The sequence below is a fragment of the Protopterus annectens genome, chromosome 6.part0 (assembly GCF_019279795.1).
Source record: "Protopterus annectens isolate FY-2018-M chromosome 6.part0, PAN1.0, whole genome shotgun sequence".
In the NCBI taxonomy this organism is placed as follows: domain Eukaryota; kingdom Metazoa; phylum Chordata; order Ceratodontiformes; family Protopteridae; genus Protopterus; species Protopterus annectens.
This window is the reverse complement of record NC_056737.1, coordinates 23,806,561-23,826,329: the sequence shown is the minus strand read 5'-3', so window position 1 is coordinate 23,826,329 and position 19,769 is coordinate 23,806,561. Positions and strand designations below refer to the sequence as shown.

Here is a 19,769-nt window from a genome sequence, read left to right as displayed (position 1 = left end):
GGACGCAGTCCCAACCAGCAAGAATTACGGCAAGATAGGACAACATAACATTAAGAAGTTATGTACTCACCATAACATTCCATGTTTGCTGTCCATCTCACCTATATTCTTGCATCCTACCCTCCTTCCCCCTCCTCTGTTCCTGGAGGACCGGGTGGGTATTACACATATATGTATATAGTTATATTGATTTGGAGTCTCTGGTTCCTTCCTTCTACAGTTAGACAATCTGTTTTTATTATAGGAATGTGGAGGTACTGATGAAGTTTTTGCTTGCAAACAAGATCTGGGTATCTTACCTGGTGCATTATGGGATAGGGATTAGCATTGTACCAGTGGAAGCTCTCGAGCTTTTGTATTAGGCCGAGTTGGAACCAATGCTGTGTTCCAAACCCAACCAGCAAGAATATAGGCAAGATGGACAACAAACATGGAACGTTATGGTGAGTACATAACGTCTTATTTTTTATATTATCAGAAGTTCCATTCTTTTGGAAAGGTTGGTGTTGGTATTTTACGTTTGTCAATATCGTGGTCCCTGGTATTGGATCTTGAAGGATCCCGGTGCCTAGAGGTCAGGGATGAAGTCTGGGGTTTGGTATTGACTACATAGTTTATTGGAGCCATCCCTGCTTTTGAGTGCTTCAGCCTTAGATGGCTTGGCACTGATGTCGGCTTCGTAGCAGAGTCAGACTGGCCCCAGGAGGGTTCTTTGCTGGGATCTTTGTATCCTAATGACTCTTCCTCAGCTCCAGTTTCAGCTTTAGCTTTTAAGGCCTTTGAAAGAGAACTATGCAGGTCAAGAAAGGATGATGTTCTTCGTGTTTCACTGTTGCAGTCATCACATTTAGGTTATCTGCTTGCAGTAGCCCTCAGTCGGCCTGATTATCAAAGTCTTGGGTCCTGCGTTGGTTGCTGTCTCATCTTCCATGATGTCAGGTAATCAGGTGTATAAAGTATGCAGCCGACGCCATTACATCTGTCTGTCTTCCTGTGCGTAGCCCGAAGCAGAAGCAGTTCGCAAGTGCCGGTCAGCTGACTCTTGAAATTTTCATTTTCGAGTTTCAGAATCGAAGTCTTCAACTAAAGCTAAGTACCCCATTGGGGAAAATTTTTCTTGCTCTAAACCGATGTCAGTAAAAGTCAATAATTGTATTTCTTGTGAAAAGCAAATACCTCATAAAGATTTTAATTCGTACTGTATTCCTTGCCTAGGCCCTGACCACAACGTTCCTCGCTGTCGGTTGTGTGCCTTATTTAAGCAACAAACTATTCGTCGTCTGTATATTTATGCTTCTAAATATTTTGGTACTCAGTTCAATTATCCAGATGTTCATCGTGCATACAGCTGCAGTCATTACAGATGGGTTATTCTGCCGTCAGGCGGGTCCTTGGCCGAATTCCAAAGTCTAGGTCCGGCGTCGGTTGTCGTCGCTTCTTCCCTGACGTCAGTGTGGCAGGGGTACAAAAGAGGCAGCCGACGCCATTTTCTTCCGTCTTTCTTGCCGCCCGGTGCCCGAAGCAGAAGCAGTTCGCAAGTGCCGGTCGGCCAGCTCCTGAGATTTACGAAAGTATTTCAACCGAAGTCTTCTTGAAAGCTAAGTACCCTGTTGGGGAAACTTTTCTTGCCTCAGACCGATGTCAGACAAAGTTAATAATTGCATTTCTTGTGGGAAGCAAATACTGCATAAGGATTTCCACTCTTTCTGTATACCTTGCTTAGGCCCAGACCACGACGTCTCGGCCTGACGTTTTTGTGCTAGATTCAACAAGCGCACTATTAAGCGCCGGGCGGAGTTCGTCCTTCATTATTTTGGCAAAAAATTTAATTATATCATGTCGTCGGATACTCCGACTCCAGTTTTGAGCAAAAGACGCAAAGATAAGGACCGACATCCGAGGTCCGCACCGACTACTGAGACCACGCTTAGGCCGACTACCGGTTCTCCGGTTCTCAGCGAGGTGCCTACGCAGCCCCTGAGTACCGATGACACTACATTACCGGTGACTACAGTACCCGAGGTCGCAGGCTCTTTGGTCCCCATTCCTACTGCAGATACCGACGTCACTCTTGGCGGGGAAACTCAGAATTTAGACAGGCCTGCCATTTCTCAAGGAGTCTTCAGGCCTTCCTCCTTCTCTATTAAAGCTTTCACTAAATCTAAAGCAGCCATGAAAACCAAAAAACAGGGTCCTCAGACCTCCTCTCAAGGCCCCATGCCTAAAAAAGCAGATGCTTAAAATGGCTGAGGATCTGATTACTCTTGTCAGGGGTTCTCAACCCCCCTCTGACAAAAGACCCAGATTAGAGGAAGAGACTACCCTTCCTCTGATCAAGCTTCTATTACCTCAGAACACTCTGAGGACCAGGATTATGCCTATTCACCTTTCGAAGACACTGATGCTGAGGAGTCTATTCCCTCGGTCTCCCCCCCAGAGGACTACTCTTTTGGGGAAACCCTGCATACATTGAGGGAACACTTTCACTGGGAAGGCCAAGATTACTCAGATTCCAAGAAAAGGCTCAGGGAATTTCTTTTGCTCCTCCAGCATAGGCCCCTGGCTATCCCTCCTGTTTTAGATATATTGGATGATGTGTACACAGAAGCCAGCCTTAATCCAGATTCTTTACCTCCACCTCCTGTTAAACCAGACAGGTATTACCAGGTTCCTGATTCTCACCAGTTCCTATATAAAAGCCATACTGCTGACCCAGAAACTATTTCACAGGGTCCCAAGGGAATTAAGGCCTCTACTGCTAAAAATCCATTACCTTCAGAGAGAGATTCCAGAGCTTTAGAAAGGTGGGGGGGAAAGGTGTATACCTCGGCCACTTTAACCATGAGGGCATTAAACTGTCAATTCCATATGTTAAAGTATCAACAGTTTTTGTTATCTCAGTTGAAAAGCAAAATGGCACAACCAGAACAACCAGATTTAAAAGAGTTGCAGGATTTGTTGCATGGTGCAGAGTAAGTGGGTAAACATACCTTGCAGTGTGGTTTTGATGCTTTAGAGGCCTCATGTAGAGCTGCTGTTACGGGGTCTGTTATACGTAGGCATGCTTGGCTCAAAGAGCAGACCTTACCAGATCATGTCAAAGCTAAATTATTAGATGCACCTCTTCAAAAAGATGTATTGTTTGTTTGGTACTAAAGAAAATGGAGGAAAAAGCGAAATCAATGCAAACAGTGAAGGATTTCCTGCAGGTACAACTTCCACGTTTCAGCAGAAACTGGCCTTCAAAAAATTGGTCCTTTCCAGCCATGGACAGACCTCAGAGGGGCAGATATAGACGCCCTAGGAGTAGGGGGCAACCTCAAGGATCTTTCAGAGCCAGACAGTGGCAAGCACCAACCCCAAGAGGTGGAGAAGATAGATCACAGTCATTTAGAAAACAGACACAATGACTTCCCCCTACACCTGCCAAGCAAAGTTTTAATGGCAGCACCTTTGGGCGGAAAACTGGCATTATTCTCAAAAAATTGGCATATTGTTACAAAAGACAAATGGATTCTGGACATTATAGACAGAGGCTACAGGTTCCACTTTCACACCCTTCCAAAAATGAGAGGCATGCCAAACCTGCCACAGAATCAAAGGGCAGAGGCACAAAAACAAATTTCCGCTCTCATGGACATGAAAGCGATTCAAGAGGTACTTGCAAAAGAACAAGGTCAAGGGTTTTATTCCAGACTATTCTGGTACCAAGGAAAGACAAAGATTGGAGACCTATCCATCCTAAACACATATCTACAGGTGCCAAAATTCAAGATGCTCACATTACAGCAACTTCTTCCCATGCTGGGCAAGGAGTCTTGGCTGGTAACATTGGACCTCAAGGAGGCATACCTGCATGTCCCTATCAGACAAGATTGCAGAAGATACCTCAGATTTCTTGTAGGTTCAACCCATTACCAATTCTCTGCATTGCTCTTTGGCTTATCTACTGCGCCCAGAGTGTTTACGAAATGCCTGGCATCAGTAATCGCCTTCTGCAGACTACAAAGAATACAAATCTACCCATATCTGGATGACTGCCTGATCCAAGCGGACAGCAAGGACATACTATTGCAGCATCTGGCGTTTGTAATAAAACTGTTGAACTTCCTGGGATACACAGTCAACAAAAAGAAATCAAAACTAATACCCTCTCAACAAATAATTTTCCTGGGTGCCAGCTTGAATACAACCACCCAGATGGCCTACCTCATGCCAGACAAACAAGGGCAACTGTCTCAATACTTCAGCAAAATGGCAACTTTCACCAGGCTAACTGCAAGGAAAGTCCTGCAGGCTCTGGGATTCATGGCATCTTGCATCCTACTAATCCCATGTGCAAAGCTGCATATGAGGAAACTTCAATGGTACCTAAAAAACTTATGGTCTCAACACAGCCACAGCTTGGAAACAATTATACCACTCATTCCATGCCTTCAAAATAAATTTTTGTGGTGGGCTCAAGCATGCCAAAGAAACACAGGTCTCCCTTTCTGTGTACCTCAAGCAACTCAAATCATCACAACAGACGCCTCAGACTACGCCTGGGGAGCACACATGACAGATCAGTGCATTCAGGGAAAATGGTCCCAAAAAGAGAAGCACCTACACATCAACCAAAAGGAAATGTTAGCCGTGCAAAATGCTATTATGACCTTCAAAGACCTACTGCATCCAAACCAGCTATTGATAAGGACAGACAACACCACAGTGATGTGGTACATAAACAAACAGGGGGGAACTCATTCATACCCCCTGTTCAGGCAAGCCATGAACCTATGGAACACAGCACTAGAATTGCAAATTCAACTACAGGCACAATTCCTGCCAGGGAAGGAAAACACACTGGCAGACAACCTAAGCAGAAATATGACAGATCCACACGAATGGAAGTTGCATCCTCAAGTTTTCACAAAGATAACTCAGGCATGGGGACAGCCAGACATAGATCTCTTTGCTACCCACAGAAATTACCAGTTGAAAAAATTTTGTTCAAGGACGTATCATCCACAGGCCTGGAAAGTGGACGCACTCTCTCTTTCAATTGGACAACATTGACAGTTTATGCCTTCCCGCCTCTTCCTCTGCTGCCCAAAGTTCTATTAAAAGCCAGAGCAGAGAGGCCGCAACTGATTCTCATTGCTCAGACTGGCCAAGACAACACTGGTATCCGCTCCTGAAGAGCCTGACACATTCCCCACCATGGATCCTACCTCTAGTCCCCCTTCTGTTGTCCCAGCACAACTACAAAACCCTTCACAGCCATCTCAAAACCCTAAATCTAGCTGCATGGAGAATTTCTTGATTTCCCAACAGACTCTCCTCTCCAAGGAGGTGCAGGATGTCATCTTGGAGGCCAGAAGACCTTCTACTAGAAAAGCCTACTCCGCCAAATGGAAACGATTTTGTGCCTGGAATCAAGAAAAGGGCCAGAATCCTTGGGTAATAAATATACCTCAAATTTATAGTACCTAGCTGAGATGTTAAACCGTGGACTTTCCTTCTCCTCCATCAAGATCCACGCTTCAGCCATTTCTGCACAATACAACACAGATCCTCCTTTATTCTCACATCCTCTCTTAAGGCAGTTCCTCAGAGGGGCAAAAAATATAAAACCCCCAAGGAAACCACCAGTCCCTGCTTGGGACCTCAACTTCGTATTGGAAAAGCTGACCCTTCCTCCATTTGAGCCAGCTTCTTCAACAGAACTACAATACTTGTCATGGAAAACAGCCTTTCTTCTGGCTATCACCTCAGCACGCAGGGTTTCGGAGCTACAGGCTCTCATGGCTGTGCAACCATTCATCATTTTCCATCAGGACAGAGTTTCCTTACGAACCAACCCTACCTTTATGCCAAAGGTAGTATCCAGTGTAGCTTTGAATCAGACTATCCACTTGCCTACCTTTTATCCAAATCCACAAAACAAAGGGGAAAGACTACTACATTCCTTGGACATTCACAGACAACTTCGTTATTATTTGGACAGGACAAAGCCATTCAGGAAATCCAAGCAACTCTTTGTGTCCTATGCTACAGGTGCTCAAGGAAAGGCTATTTCCAAACAGACAATTTCAAAATGGATAGCCCACTGCATATGCTTTTGTTACTCATTTCATGGAAAAACTGTGCCTGCATGCATCAGATCCCACTCCACCAGGGCCACAGCTACCTCTGCAGCTTTCCTCAGGGGGGTACCTACCAAGGACATTTTGGAAGCAGCCACTTGGAGTTCAGTGCACACTTTCTCCAAGCACTATCACCTTCCACTATACTCTAAATCTGGAGCGGGTTTTGCCACAGCAGTCTTGCAGGGCATCCTCGCTCCTCCTAGTTCCACTTAGTGCCTACCACCCTTACTTAGCTTTGGGATTCTTCCCATCTGTAATGACTGCAGCTGTATGCACGATGAACATAGTACAGTTTTGTACCCACCATAAATGTAGATGTTCGAGTGCTCATACAGCTGCAGTCCAGGCCCCCCCCCCCTCCGTCCCCTCTTAGGACAGGCCTCATGACAAACATCTTATCATACAACCTATTGGGGGTATTCTCTTATGGTGTATTTGCTTGCAACTACTGTTTTTTGATTATTCTATTTTACATTTGCATAACTGTTTTGCCTTCCTTCTGGGGGCACCTGACATCTGGGGCAAGAAAAACTGAAGAAAATGGCATCGGCTGCCTCTTTTGTACCCCTGCCGCACTGATGTCAGGGAAGAAGTGACAACAACCGACGCCGGACCTAGACTTTGGAATTCGGCCGACCGGGAACCCGCCTGACGGCAGGATAACCCATCTGTAATGACTGCAGCTGTATGAGCACTCGAACATCTACATTTATGGTAGGTACAAAACTGTACTATATGTCTTCGGTAAGCCATCCAACTGCCAACATTCCAAAAAAACGCAAAGATAAAGACAGAGGCAGGCTGCCTAGGTCCAAAGCTGCCAACGACGCTTCTCTACTGAGACCCATTCGGAGTCCGGTATGCCGCAAGATCTTCAACTGTGGAACCTGCGGATGTCTCTACCTTGGATGGGTCCGGAGCCGCTGTGCAGGCACCGGCTTCTGAGGGTGTATTCAGGCCTAATGACTTGCATATTAAACAGACGCCATCTTCTTCTTCAAAGTCTAAAAAACAAATGATAAGAATGGCTGAAGACCTTATTACTTTAATCAGGGGAAGCCAACCTTCCCCCCCTAAGAGACCTAGGACTGAATTTGCTTATGATACTTCTGACCAGGATTCTGAAATTTGTTTCCTTTGATGACCTGGATTTACCCTTATCTACCTATGAGGAATCTGATGCAGATGATTCTATTCCCTCTGCCCCCCCCCCCCCCTCCAGAGGATTTCTCTTTGGTGAAACCTTGCATACTCTTAGGGAGCATTTTCGTTGGGAAAGCCAGGATTACTCTTATTCTAAAAAGAGTCTTAGGGATTTCTTACTCCTGCCCCAGCACAGGCCTTTAGCTACTAGACATTGTTGACGATGCCTTTTCGGAATCTAGTTTGGCCCCTGACTCTCTTCCTCCTGTTCCCAGAAAACCTGATAGATATTACAGGGTTCCTGACTCTCTCAAGTTCCTTTTTAAAAATCCTACTGGGGATCTTGAGACCATTTCACAGGGACCCAAGGGCATTAAGGCTACTACTGCCAGAAATCCTACCCCCTCTAATAGAGACTCCAGAGTGCTGGATAAATGGGGATAAGAAGGTATACACTTCTACAACCTTGGCCATTAGGGCCTTAAATTGCCAGTTTCATATCAACAGCATATTATTGGATTGCTTAAACAGAAAATGATGTTGGTTCCTGATTGTGCTGAAAATAAGGATTTACAGGATTTAATGCATTCTGCTGAACAGGTTGGAAAACATACTTTGCAATGTGGTTTTGATTCACTAGAGCATTTTGCAGGGCTGCTATCACTGGATCTGTACTTAGAAGACATGCTTGGCTTAAGGAGCAATCCTTGCCAGATTATGTTAAAGCTAAATTGCTGGATGCTCCCTTAAATCAGGACTGCCTGTTTGGCAACAAAGCAGAAGAAGATGGAGGAAAAAGCTAAATCTATGCAAACTGTTAAAGATTTCCTACAAGTACAGCCCCCAAGATTTAGTAGGCATTGGCCCTCTAAGAATTGGTCCTTTCCTGCCTCTTCCAGGCCGTCTCAGTCCAAACACAGAACCAGCAGAACACCCAGGCTTCAGTCCCAGGGTACGCACAGTACTAAGCAGTGGGGGGCTCCCACTTCCAAATCAGGGAGTAGTAAGACCCCCCCCCCCCCAATGGTAAACTGTCTCAACGACTTAACTTTAAAACTTCCAAGCACTTCTCAACTGAGTGCTCCTTCAGGGGGGAAAGATTGCTCTGCAGGCAAAAAAATGGGAACTCATTACCCAGGACAAATGGGTTTTAAATATAGTTTCCCAAGGATACAGATTTCACTTCCACACGTTAACCCCAAACGGTTGGCCAGATCTACCCCCCAAATCAGTGGGCAAAGGCTCAAAAGCAAGTACTCTCTCTGTTAAGCATAAAAGCTATTCAGACTGTACCAGAAGAGGAAAAGGGACAAGGTTTCTACTCGAGACTTTTCCTGGTACCCAGAAAAGACAACTCATGGCATCCTATCTTGGACCTTTCTATCTTAAACACCTTTTTGGTGAGTCTAAAATTCAAGATGCTAACTCTTCGCCAGTTGCTTCCTGTACTAGGCAAAAATGCCTGGTTGGCAGCACTGGATTTAAAGGAAGCCTACCTGCACATCCCAGTCTGGGCATCTTGCAGAAGATACCTACTCTTCAAAGCAGGCTACATGCACTCTCAGTTTTCTGTACTGCCCTTTGGCTTATCTACTGCGCCCAGGGTATTCACAAAGTGCCTAACTCTAGTCATTGCATTTTGCAGGCAAAGAAATTTTCAAATATACCCATACCTGGACGATTGTCTAATTTAGGCAGAAGGCCAGGACATACTTTTGAATCATCTGGCATTTGTACAAAAGGTACTAACTTGTCTGGGGTACACCATAAATGAAAAGAAATTGCATCTGGTATCCTGTCAGCAAATTATATTCCTGGGAGCAAGCTTGAACACAACTTCCCAGATGGCTTTCCTCATGCCAGAGAAACAAATTCATTTGACAACTTACTTCAAACTATTGGCCACAAAAACTCTGCTATCTGCAAGGCAAATACTGCAAGTCTTTGGGGTTCATGGCTTCCTCCATTCTACTAATTCCATATGCAAGATTGCACATGAGGAAACTACAATGTTATCTAAAAAGCCTATGGTGTCAACATTCTCAGGATCTAGAAGTAATGATTCCTGTCATACCTTGCCTACAGTTAGAATTCCTTTGGTGGGCAGAGGCCTGCCACCAAAACAAGGGTCTGCCATTCACTCTACACCCTGCCGTCCAAACCCTAACAACAGACGCATCAGACTATGCATGGGGGGGGGGGGCTCACGTGGCAGGGAAGTGCATTCAGGGCAAATGGAACCCAAGTCAAATGCACCTGCATATCAATCAAAAAGAAATGTTAGCTGTACAGAATGCTGTGACAGCCTTCAAGGACCAGATTCTTCCAGAACAATTAATGGTAAAGATAGGCAACACCACTGTTATGTGGTACATAAAGAAGGAGGGGGGTACCCATTCTTACCCCCCTCTGCAGACTAGCCATGGCTCTGTGGAACACAGCCTGGAGCTACCAAGTGCATCTATAGGCTCAATTCCTGCCAGGAAAACTAAATATACTGGCAGACAAACTAAGCAGAAATCTCATGGATCCACACGAGTAGAAACTGGAACCAAAGACTTTCAACATGTTGATAAACAAATGGGGAAGCCCAGATATAGACCTGTTTGCCTCCCCCCAGAAATACCAATTGGACAAATTGTGCACAAGGACTCCCCGCAAACAAGCTTGGAAAGTGGATGCTCTGTCCTTCAGCTGGAAAAATCCATCAGTTTATGACTTTCCTCCTCTGCCTCTCCTCTCCAAAGTACTACTAAAGATCAAAAGGACAAACCAAGGATGATATTGATTGCACCAGACTGGACACGCCAACACTGGTACCCCCTCTTGCGCAGTCACTGCTAACCCCATGGCACCTGCCTCAGACCCCCTACCCTGCTGTCTCAGCAGGAGAGCCAGATTCTGCACCCCCAGCTTCAAACCATGAACCTGGCAGCCTGGCTAATTACCTAATCTCTCCTTTACCATCCCTCAGTGAACAAGGATGCCTAGTACTAGAAAATTTTATGCTGGAAAATGAAAAAGATTGTGTGCCTGGAACCAAACTCAAGGGATGGCCACAGCAGCTCCCAATTTACCTCAGATTCTTCAATACTTAACTGAGATGCATTAGAAAGGCCTTTCCTTTTCCTACATCTATATTCACGCCTCAGCCATTTCAGCTCATTACAACACAGAACCACCCCTTTTTTCTCACCCACTGCTCAAGCAGTTCCTCAGAGGGGCCAAAAATTTAAGATCACCCAGGAGAGCCCCAACTCCAGCCTTGGACCTTAACTTTGTATTGGAAAAACTCACTCTTCCTCCTTTTGAAGCCAGCTGCAAGTGCAGAGTTAAAATTCCTTTCTTGGAAAACCGCTTTCCTTTTGGCAATCACTTCAGCAAGAAGGGTATCAGAATTACAGGCCCTTATGGCAGTGGAGCCTTTTATCATCTTTCATGCGGACAGGGTGTCCCTCAGGACCAATCCCTCCTTCATGCCCAAGGTGGTATCCAGTGTGGCTCTTAATCAATCCATTCATTTGCCAATCTTCTTTGCTAATCCACAGAATAAAGGGGAATGGATACTGCACTCCTTAGATGTGCACAGACAACTTAGATTTTACTTGGACAGGACTAAACCTCAAAGGAAATCTGAACAACAGCTGGTGGCTTTTGTTGCAGGGGCAGAGGGGAAAGCTATTTCAAATCAAACCATTTCTAAATGGATAGGCCATTGCATTCATTTCTGCTATAAGCACCATGGAAAACCCCATTCAACCAGGGCTGCATCTACCTCTACAGCCTTTCTCAGAGGTGCCCCTACCAGAGACATCCTAGAAGCTGCTACCTGGAGCTCTGTAGATACTTTTACCAGGCATTACCATTTGCCAATTTTCTCTAAATCCAGAGCTGGCTTTGCCACTGCAGTCTTGCAGGGCCTTATAGCTGGTCCTAATGCTGTCTAAATTCCTCCTCCCATCCTTAGCTTTGGGAATCTACCCAAATGTGATGACTGAAACAGTGAAACATGAAGAACATAGTACAGTTGTGTACACTTACCATAAATGTAGATGTTCAGATGTATTCACTGTTGCAGTCCTGGTTACCCTCTATGCAGCCCCCCCCCCCCCGACTTCTTTTGGCTATAACTCTACTCTCCTTTAGTATGCTTAAAAGCTGTTCGGTGTATTTGCTTTTTTGTTGGAGGTATAACCTTGTATGTATGTATATCTAATTGCTTCCCATTAGGGGGGCACCTAACATAAGGGGCAAGAAAAACTGATGTAATGGCATCGGCTGCATGCTTTATACCCCTGACTACCTGACGTCACTGAAGATGAGACAGCAACCGATGCAGGACCCAATACTTTGATAATCAGGCCGACTGAGGGCTACTGCAAGCAGATAACCCAAATGTGATGACTGCAACAGTGAATACACTCTAACATCTACATTTATGGTAAGTGTACACAACTGTACTTTTCTCACCCCCACTTGGCACCATATCAATCCCCAACAGATTATTCAGTTCCTCCTCCTGGCCATCATGTCAGACATGGGCAACGAGCCTCAGTAAGTCACGGAGTTTCATCTGGTGAGTCCCCCTTTTGGTTCCCAGCCATCCCTAAAGCCTCCCACCAGGGAAGGGCATAGAAAACAGATTTGCAAAAGGAGACATCTGGATTCCTCCTGAAGTCCCTCAGGGCAGATACTAGCTTCTAGGAAGGGGAGGGGGTGTCTCCAAGATCCCCTTTAGAAGTCTCATTTGAAGCCATCCTTGAATTTTTGAAGCAGTGAGGGGGGGGGAATGGTCCACCGAAGCCCCATCCCAAGAGGAGTCTGTATTCCTTGAGGCTTTCAGGACAGGAGCATCCCCGCTGATGAGCTCATTGACCTGGTCTTTTAGCTGGGCTTGGAAGGAACTTAATGTGGTAGAACCTACAAGATTTTGGTATCCCCTAAAGTAGGTCACATTAGAGCAAGGATCCCACCACTGATGCTACAAAAAAAAAAAATGTGTATGAAGAGAGTACCTCTGTCCATACCTCTGAAAAGAATGTAGGACATTGGACAGATTCGGAAAGCAGACTTGCACTTTACCGACATTTGCTCTGTGTGCTGAATTACCTAGCCAATATGACACGTTTCTAGAAAGGTTTGACCAAATAGCTTTCCAAGATCCTGTCTGGTAAACTGACTGCCAGTATACAGAAGACTGTGGAGTCATAGCTAATCACCCTTAAATCAATGTTTAATGCTTCCATGCAGTTGCTTTCCAGTGCAGCTGATGACACATTGAGAGCTGCAAGCTCCAGCATGTCATTTGTCGGCACGCCTTCAAAGCCCCTTGAAAAGCAAGTCATACAGGATATCCCACCAGACCAGCAAGGATCCAAAATCTGTTCAAGATTTTTTCAAGTTCTGAAAAAAGACTGGGGACCTCATGCTCATTGTGGACCTCAGCCACCTCAACCAATTTGTAAAATAGAGTTACAGATGGTCATAGCTCAGTCCATTCTTTCTTTTTTGAAGAAGGATGATGTGATGTGCTCAATAGACCTAAAAGATGCTTACTGTCATGTAAAAATAGTGAGTTAGTCCAGGAGTTTCTTCTGCTCTTGGCTGGATGCCAGTCATTTTCAGTTTGGAGCACTGTCCTTTGGCCTCACTACAACCCCCAGTGTGTTCATCAAGTGCATGGCAGCAATAGCATTGTATCTAAGGCTGCAAGGGTACCCAGAGTTGCCTTATTTAAACAACTTGACTGCTCACTGCACCCATCAAGGATCTGCTAATTCAGTCCAGGGACAACCTTCTTCATTTCTCTCACCATATGGGAATTAGTTTCATTCTAAAGAAAAGCCAGCTAACTCTGAACCAGATGATAAAATTCATAGGTCGCCACTTGGAAACAACATCTCAAATTTCCAAATTACCAGACTCCAGAACATTTTCCCGGTGTCTGCAAGCTTCCAAGGTCTTGTCTTCGTCTAATCCTCCAGTAAGACTTATTCTTTGGCTGCTGAGGTCACTGGCCTGTTAGATCACTCTAGTTTCTCAGGCCAAATTTTGCATGATGCTGTAGTGGACATTATCTGTCCAATTGTCCATGTTATATCAACTCATGTATCTTCCAATTTGTCTCATACCAATATGCAGGCATCACATCCACTGGTGGTTGATTTCCCCATTAGTGATTTTGGATTGACACTTCATCCTTCTATCCAGTAAGGTTGCAGTGACTACAGACTTTTCTCTTGTAGGGTGGGGGGCATTTTGAAGGGAAGACTGTCCAAGGCACATGGAAGACTTCAGAAACCAAACTTCACATCAGTGTCTTGGAAATGAGGGCAGTCCTCTTAGTGTTGCAGGCTTTTCGGGATTCCCTTCCCAGGAGTGTGATTTCCATCTAGATGGAAAACATGGCAGTGGCTTGGTACTTCAACAAGCAAGGAGAGGAGCCCATTCAAATCCAATAGGTTGAGAAGCTGTGAGGGTAGGGCAATGTCTTCCCAATGCATTCTAGTGGCAACGCCCATCCCAGGGAGTTTGTGTGTGAAGACAAACTGAGCAGCTCCATTCTCCTGCCTTACAAGTAGTCCTGCAGTCAGTCAGTGGGAGCCATGATTTTTAGTTGCTGAGGCCAGCTGTGCTGCGATCTCATAGCATCTTCTCTGAACACCAAGTGCAGCAACTGCGTTGCCCTTATCTCTCAGGAAGGGCAGTCAGAGGGATACTGTGATCCAAACTTGGCCCCTGGTCTCCTGTATGCATTTCTACCCTTTCCCCTTATAACTGATTTCCATCAGAAAGCAATCTGGTGCAAGGTACAGTGATTTCTGTCTTCTCCTTTTTGGCTTCAGGTATAGTTCCCCCTACCTTTGGTCTTATCTGAAACACCCTCCGTGAGTACCAGACCTGTTTCCAAATCTATTGTCTCACCTGCCCTGTCAGCCTTACCAAGATGTAAAGGCCCTGAAATTAATCGTATGAAACCTCCACTTCCAGTGATGGCCAGAGATGCTAGAATTTTCTCTTCAGTACTCCATATTTTATCCTCTTTGCAAAAGCTGAACACCAGAAAAATCTATAGAAGCAAATGGAAGAGATTTTCCTATATGAGCATCATCAAAGGAGTTGGATATCTTAGAAACTTTAACGTCTAGTCTGGGTTTTTTTAAAGGATTATTTAAGGAAGATGCTAGTTTTATACTGTTACGGTACAGTTAGCAGCCTTTTCTAACTTTAATGTAGGAGAAAATCAGAAAACTGTTCAAAACCTTTTTGCAGAAGAAAAAAATCCTTCTCAGCCCCCGCCCCTTAAAGCGACCCTATTTTTCATGGGATATTACTTTATTGCTTCAATCTTAACTAGACCACCATCTGAACCAGCAGATTCTGCAGAACTAAAGTTTCCATCCTGGAAGACTATTTTCGTGGTAGCATTATGTCAGCTAGGAGAATTTCTGAGGTGTTGGCATTATCTTGCAAACCTACTTATTTGATCTTTCATAAGGACAAGGGTGTCTTTGAACCAACCTCATAGTGGTCTTGGAAGCTGCCTTTAATCAGTCCATTAACTTGCCAGTCGCCTTTCCAAATGTTTCTAATAAAGAAATAATACTTGCTGCATTTACTGGATGTTCATAACCAACTGAGATTCTACTTAAATCTTACCTAAGGGTTTTAGGAAAACAAATCAACTTTTTGTTTTCTTTTCAAAAGCCAAAGTGAGAGATTGTTTCAAAAGTCATGTTATCCAGGTAGCTTTCTGATTTTGACTTTTGCATAGAAAGAGAAAGACCTCTCTCTCCCTCACAGCCCCCCCCCCCATTTTCATGATGTTTTTGGAAAGCTGCAATTAAAGGACAAAGTTTTACTAAAATATAATGGACTTAAAATTTTGTCTGTTTTGGACATTTTAAGTTTCTAAGCTTATTGGTTTGCAGGTTACAGCAAGACAGTGTATTCCCCTCCCGCTTCATGGGGCCTGCCCACTGGCTCCTCTTCCTAAGCCCCATTAGCTCATTTGATTTTTCAGACATCCCTGACCTGGGTAAGAGCCCCTTGACCCAGTCATTCCTATCCTGGGGTCTTTATCAGCCCACTTGTTCCCCTGGAGGTGAGATGTAGGCATTAGGGAGCAGGGCAGTCACTGGTTCCTTAAAAGTTCCCACCCTATTCCTGCTTACGCCTCCTCGCAGACAGTGAGCAGACTCATAGTGGCTGCATCAGTATGGAGTTATATGAGCATGCTTCCACCCACATCACCACCAACTTAGTGGTGTATCTGCAGCTTTATACCATAAGCCTACCTTAGCCACTTCCACAGTCGATCACCTTCTGTCCATAGGTGTCACTAGTGTGGGAAGTTTTACTGCCTTCCCTCACCGGATGAGAGAACTGGTGTTGGCCACTAAAACCCTTCCACTCTGTCTAGCCCCAGCAGCACCTATGCTGCTAATCAAACACTGGTAGTCTGGGTCTTAGTCAGGGCTTCATTCCTGTAATCTATGGAGTTGAGAAGTTTAACAAGTATTATTTGAGTTTCTGTCCTTTGAAATTGTAATGTCATAAATGGAAATGGGGATAATCTGTGGTTTTACATTTTGCCTGTTTTAAATTGTTACAGTTGCTTAGGTTATGTAATTGATTACCATTTTAAACAAATTCAGATTTCACTTTTTCTGTATCCTTTTTACCTTGTTCCTACTGACCATCAGGTTTTCCCTTATTGGACTTGAGTCCATTCATTCCTGTGTAATGGCTATCCCTAATAAGGTGGGGAAGGCTAATTGGAGGAGTCATTATTCAGGCAGCCATGAGGGTTGTTTGACAGCATAGCTGTGTGAGGACTATTGGTGTTTTGTGGTCCCCACTCTCCACTGTATGCCATCTGGACTGGTGGCCCAATGAACCAATTGTGGGTGCTGCTGTCACCGGCGTCTTCTCTCAGCCTCCATTGCAGTCATGTCTCTTGCCCTGTTGCCAGGGCTGATTTCTGAAGCCCACATCAGAGTGAGCACATCAGGCATTTCTGTTTTAGCCCTACCCCATACATGCAGCTGCTGCTATTAGAATTGACATTACCATGAAAGGCATCTTACACATGTGGACATGCATGCTCTTCCATATATAGAGTGAGTTGTTGTCACTGGTTTGGGAATGCCAAGCCCATGTGTTCAGTTTCTGTTGATTTTAATCACCTGTAAGCTTTTGCTTACATATGGCAAGCAGCCACGAGAGTCACCAGTCCTGCCTCCCAGGATGGATGAGCCAGCGTCAGCTGCTTTGTCCCCTCCACCCCCCTTGATCAGGTTCTGGAGCATACAAGCCACTACTCAAGCTTGGGTTATCTGGGTTGTACCAGGGCTTTACCACTTTGACACAGGGCTTGACCATATCTATATATTTCAGTTTTTAGATGAGTAATACAGCATTGTGTGAAGCAGAAGTATTGCATTGAATATTCTAATGACCATTTCCATGATGATCCCTGGGGGATTTGAGTTAAGATGTATACATAGGAATTTAATGATACAAATCAGCATGACCTGTTTAAAGATGACAACATGTGAGGAATATTCACATTCTATCTTTATAGTGTGTCTGCCAGTAGGTTTAACTTAGAATGGATGAGTTATGCACGTTCAAAAAGTAGTGTGTGTGATCTTGTTTTTATACAGTGTATAACAACTTTCAAGTCATATTTTGCACACACTAACTGCATTTCTTTCGTTCTTGGATTTTTTTTCTGTGTGTCTTTAACATGGAGATGGATTTAATCAAGTCTTCCCTATGGAGAAACTGAGTTCATTTAGCCATGAAGAAGTTCAGATGATTCTTTGTGGAAACCAATCACCAACATGGACTGCAGATGATATCATCAATTATACAGAGCCCAAATTGGGCTATACACGTGACAGGTATAGTGTTTGATTAGTAACTATCAGAAGAAATAGCACAGAAAGGTTTCTTCAGAAGATATAAATGCAAAATTGTGATAAAGCTTTATTGTCTTTTAAGTCCATTAATTTGTTAAAGCTGCACTTCATACTAAACTGTGTTCTTAACCTACACTTCACCATTTTTTCACCAGGTTGTGAGATTTAATGCACCCAGCACAGGCTGTAGGAATGTTGCTGATGACTCTGAAACCAGTCTTAGTGCTGTATCACTGATCAGTGTATTAACTACTGTTGACCTTGATCTTTGAAATTATCAGCACCCTGGACTCTTGCCACAACCAGTTTCTTTGATTTTTGCACTTTCTGTATGGCTTCTAGCATTAATCTGTTGTTTCTGCACTTAGTTTGGCCCTGACAGTGTTTTTACATTAGGAAGTCTTTGGTCTGCTCCCTGGTGGTAGTATAGATGTGCCAGGTCACTTCTGAGCTGGAATATACTATCTGATATTGTTAATCCTCGTTCATTCTTTACACCTGGGTTATCGGTTCTGACCTCGGAACCGAGCCGGCCATCTTCCAAGCTCGCGACAGCCACAAACTCTCGAGCTAAACTCTTACCCACAATTCCCCTCTCCCTGTTACCTCAGATTTCGTTTGCCGCATCGCCATTCAGTCGTGTCAAGTCACTTCTCTTGAGCTAAGTAAAACTTTCTTTGATTATACCTAATCATATCACAGTTGTTGTCAGTTCAAATCATGTTAAGTAGTAATCTCTTACCCTACCGCATTTAGCGACTCTATTTTGTTTTTTTTTTTCTAGCCCTTCTTTCTTCTTACCATGAGGTAACTCCTTTACCATCATTGGTAAATCCTTTCCTTGCTTTATCTTCGGGTATTTCTCATACCATTGTTGGTACCTTCTTCCTTCCTTTTCCTTTCTTCCTCCTTCCTGTCATGGCAGAGAAAAAAGGTGGTCCAGGATTTAAAAGATGTGTGGATTGTGGGCATAAATTGCCTATTTCAGATGCACATGCATTATGCATTTACTGTTTGGGTGTGCCACACTTGACTGTGGACCCGCCTTGTGGGATTTCTGCTAACTTTTCTAACAGGACTTTGGTGGAAAGGAAAAATAAACTGATTTTAAAGGGACTACTTAAGTCTTCCTTTTCAGAGGCTATTTTTGTGTTGGAGGCTTCAACCCCTCCTAGTTCCCTTAAGAAAAGAGATGAACACAAAAAGGCCAAGTCTCTTCTGTCGTCTCCTGCTGTGGACCACCAGGAACCGAGACCTATGAAGGCCAAACTTTCTACTTCAGATTTGACTTCCTTGGCCCCGAAGCTTTCAATGTCTAGATCTTCTGCACCGAAGCCTTCGGCACCATCCCTTACTTCAGCACCGAGTATTGTACCCTACACCTTATCGGAACTGAGGGGCCCCCTCAGTTCAGACTTCCTTACCGGCATCGACTTTTTCCTCGATGCAGACTTTTTCAGAGTCGACTGTGCCAATGCCCTCTCCTGCTTCATCTCCGACAATTTACACGACACCGACTATCCTTTTGGTACCGACCACCTCGTTTTCTGCACAGACTCTTTCGGCGCCTACCATAGTGCCAACTACCACTTCGGCACCGACTTCTTCGGTGCAGACCTTACTTTCGGCACCGATGATCATCTCTGTGCAGACACCAGTAGTACAAGCCATAATGGCTCCGTTGTTCTCGGTGCAGACGCCTATTTTAGCACCATCCAAAGACCCCTTTGTGGGCACCGAGTTTCCTTCATCCTTGGATAGACCTGACTCCCCTTCAGCTATGTCCATGAGATCCACTAGAAGCCTCTTGGAACATGATGTGGTGCATCTTGTAGATCAGTTGCGTTCGACCAGAGGTATCCAACCCTCCAGTACCTACTCTTCCTTTGGAGGTGAACACTCTTCTCCAAAGACCCCTATCTATTCTCCTCCTTCATTGCCTTTGAAGCCCCTTGCTGTAGCACAGACTTCCCTCACTTCGGCTCCTTTCATGGACCTCACTAATAAGCCGCAGTTGCCTTTGTGGCAGGAGAGACTTGTCACTCCTGTCACTGCTCAGGATGCCAGCTGTGGCGTATGTACTCCTGTTTTTCACAACCATCCAGGGACTCCGAGTCATTGTGCTGATTTGCTTGAGCTAAGTGTGACCTCCTCGGATGGACCAGCCTTCCAACTCATGGAGAAGGCTCTTGCATCTGTTGGCAATCCTGTGCTTTCAGTGCACCCATCCTCCTGTGGACCGCAGTTTACACAAGCCACTCCTGGCGGACACGAGGCGCAAGGGCCTCAGGACACACTCCCACAGGATGCCTCTTTTGCACTGTCTTCCCCATTGTCTCCCCCTGAGGAAGTTCATCGCAAGAGTTTGTGTAAGAGGAAGCACGTGGACTCCCCAGAGGAGTCCCTCACGGAAGACACAGACTTTGATGATGGGGAAGGGTCCCCTCGGTCACCCTCTGAGGTATCCTTTGGAGATATCCTCGAAATACTTAAGCAGAGAGGTGAATGGCAACCCTTTAACCTGACTTCTGAAGAGTCTGTGTTCCTGCAGGCCTTTCTTGCCGGGCCC

At 44.9% G+C, this 19,769-nt stretch overlaps 1 protein-coding gene across 5 annotated transcripts in view; it reads left to right on the top strand.

Annotated features, from left to right (window-relative positions):
* The window catches only part of HECTD1 (HECT domain E3 ubiquitin protein ligase 1), a 4,301,832-nt gene that overhangs the window by 4,203,677 nt on the left and 78,386 nt on the right, over positions 1-19,769 (top strand). For all 5 annotated transcript variants that reach the window (XM_044073821.1, XM_044073824.1, XM_044073822.1 and 2 more), the window contains one exon: positions 17,032-17,182. In XM_044073821.1, coding sequence (XP_043929756.1) covers positions 17,032-17,182 — 151 coding nt within the window. The remainder of the gene's footprint in view (positions 1-17,031; positions 17,183-19,769) is intronic.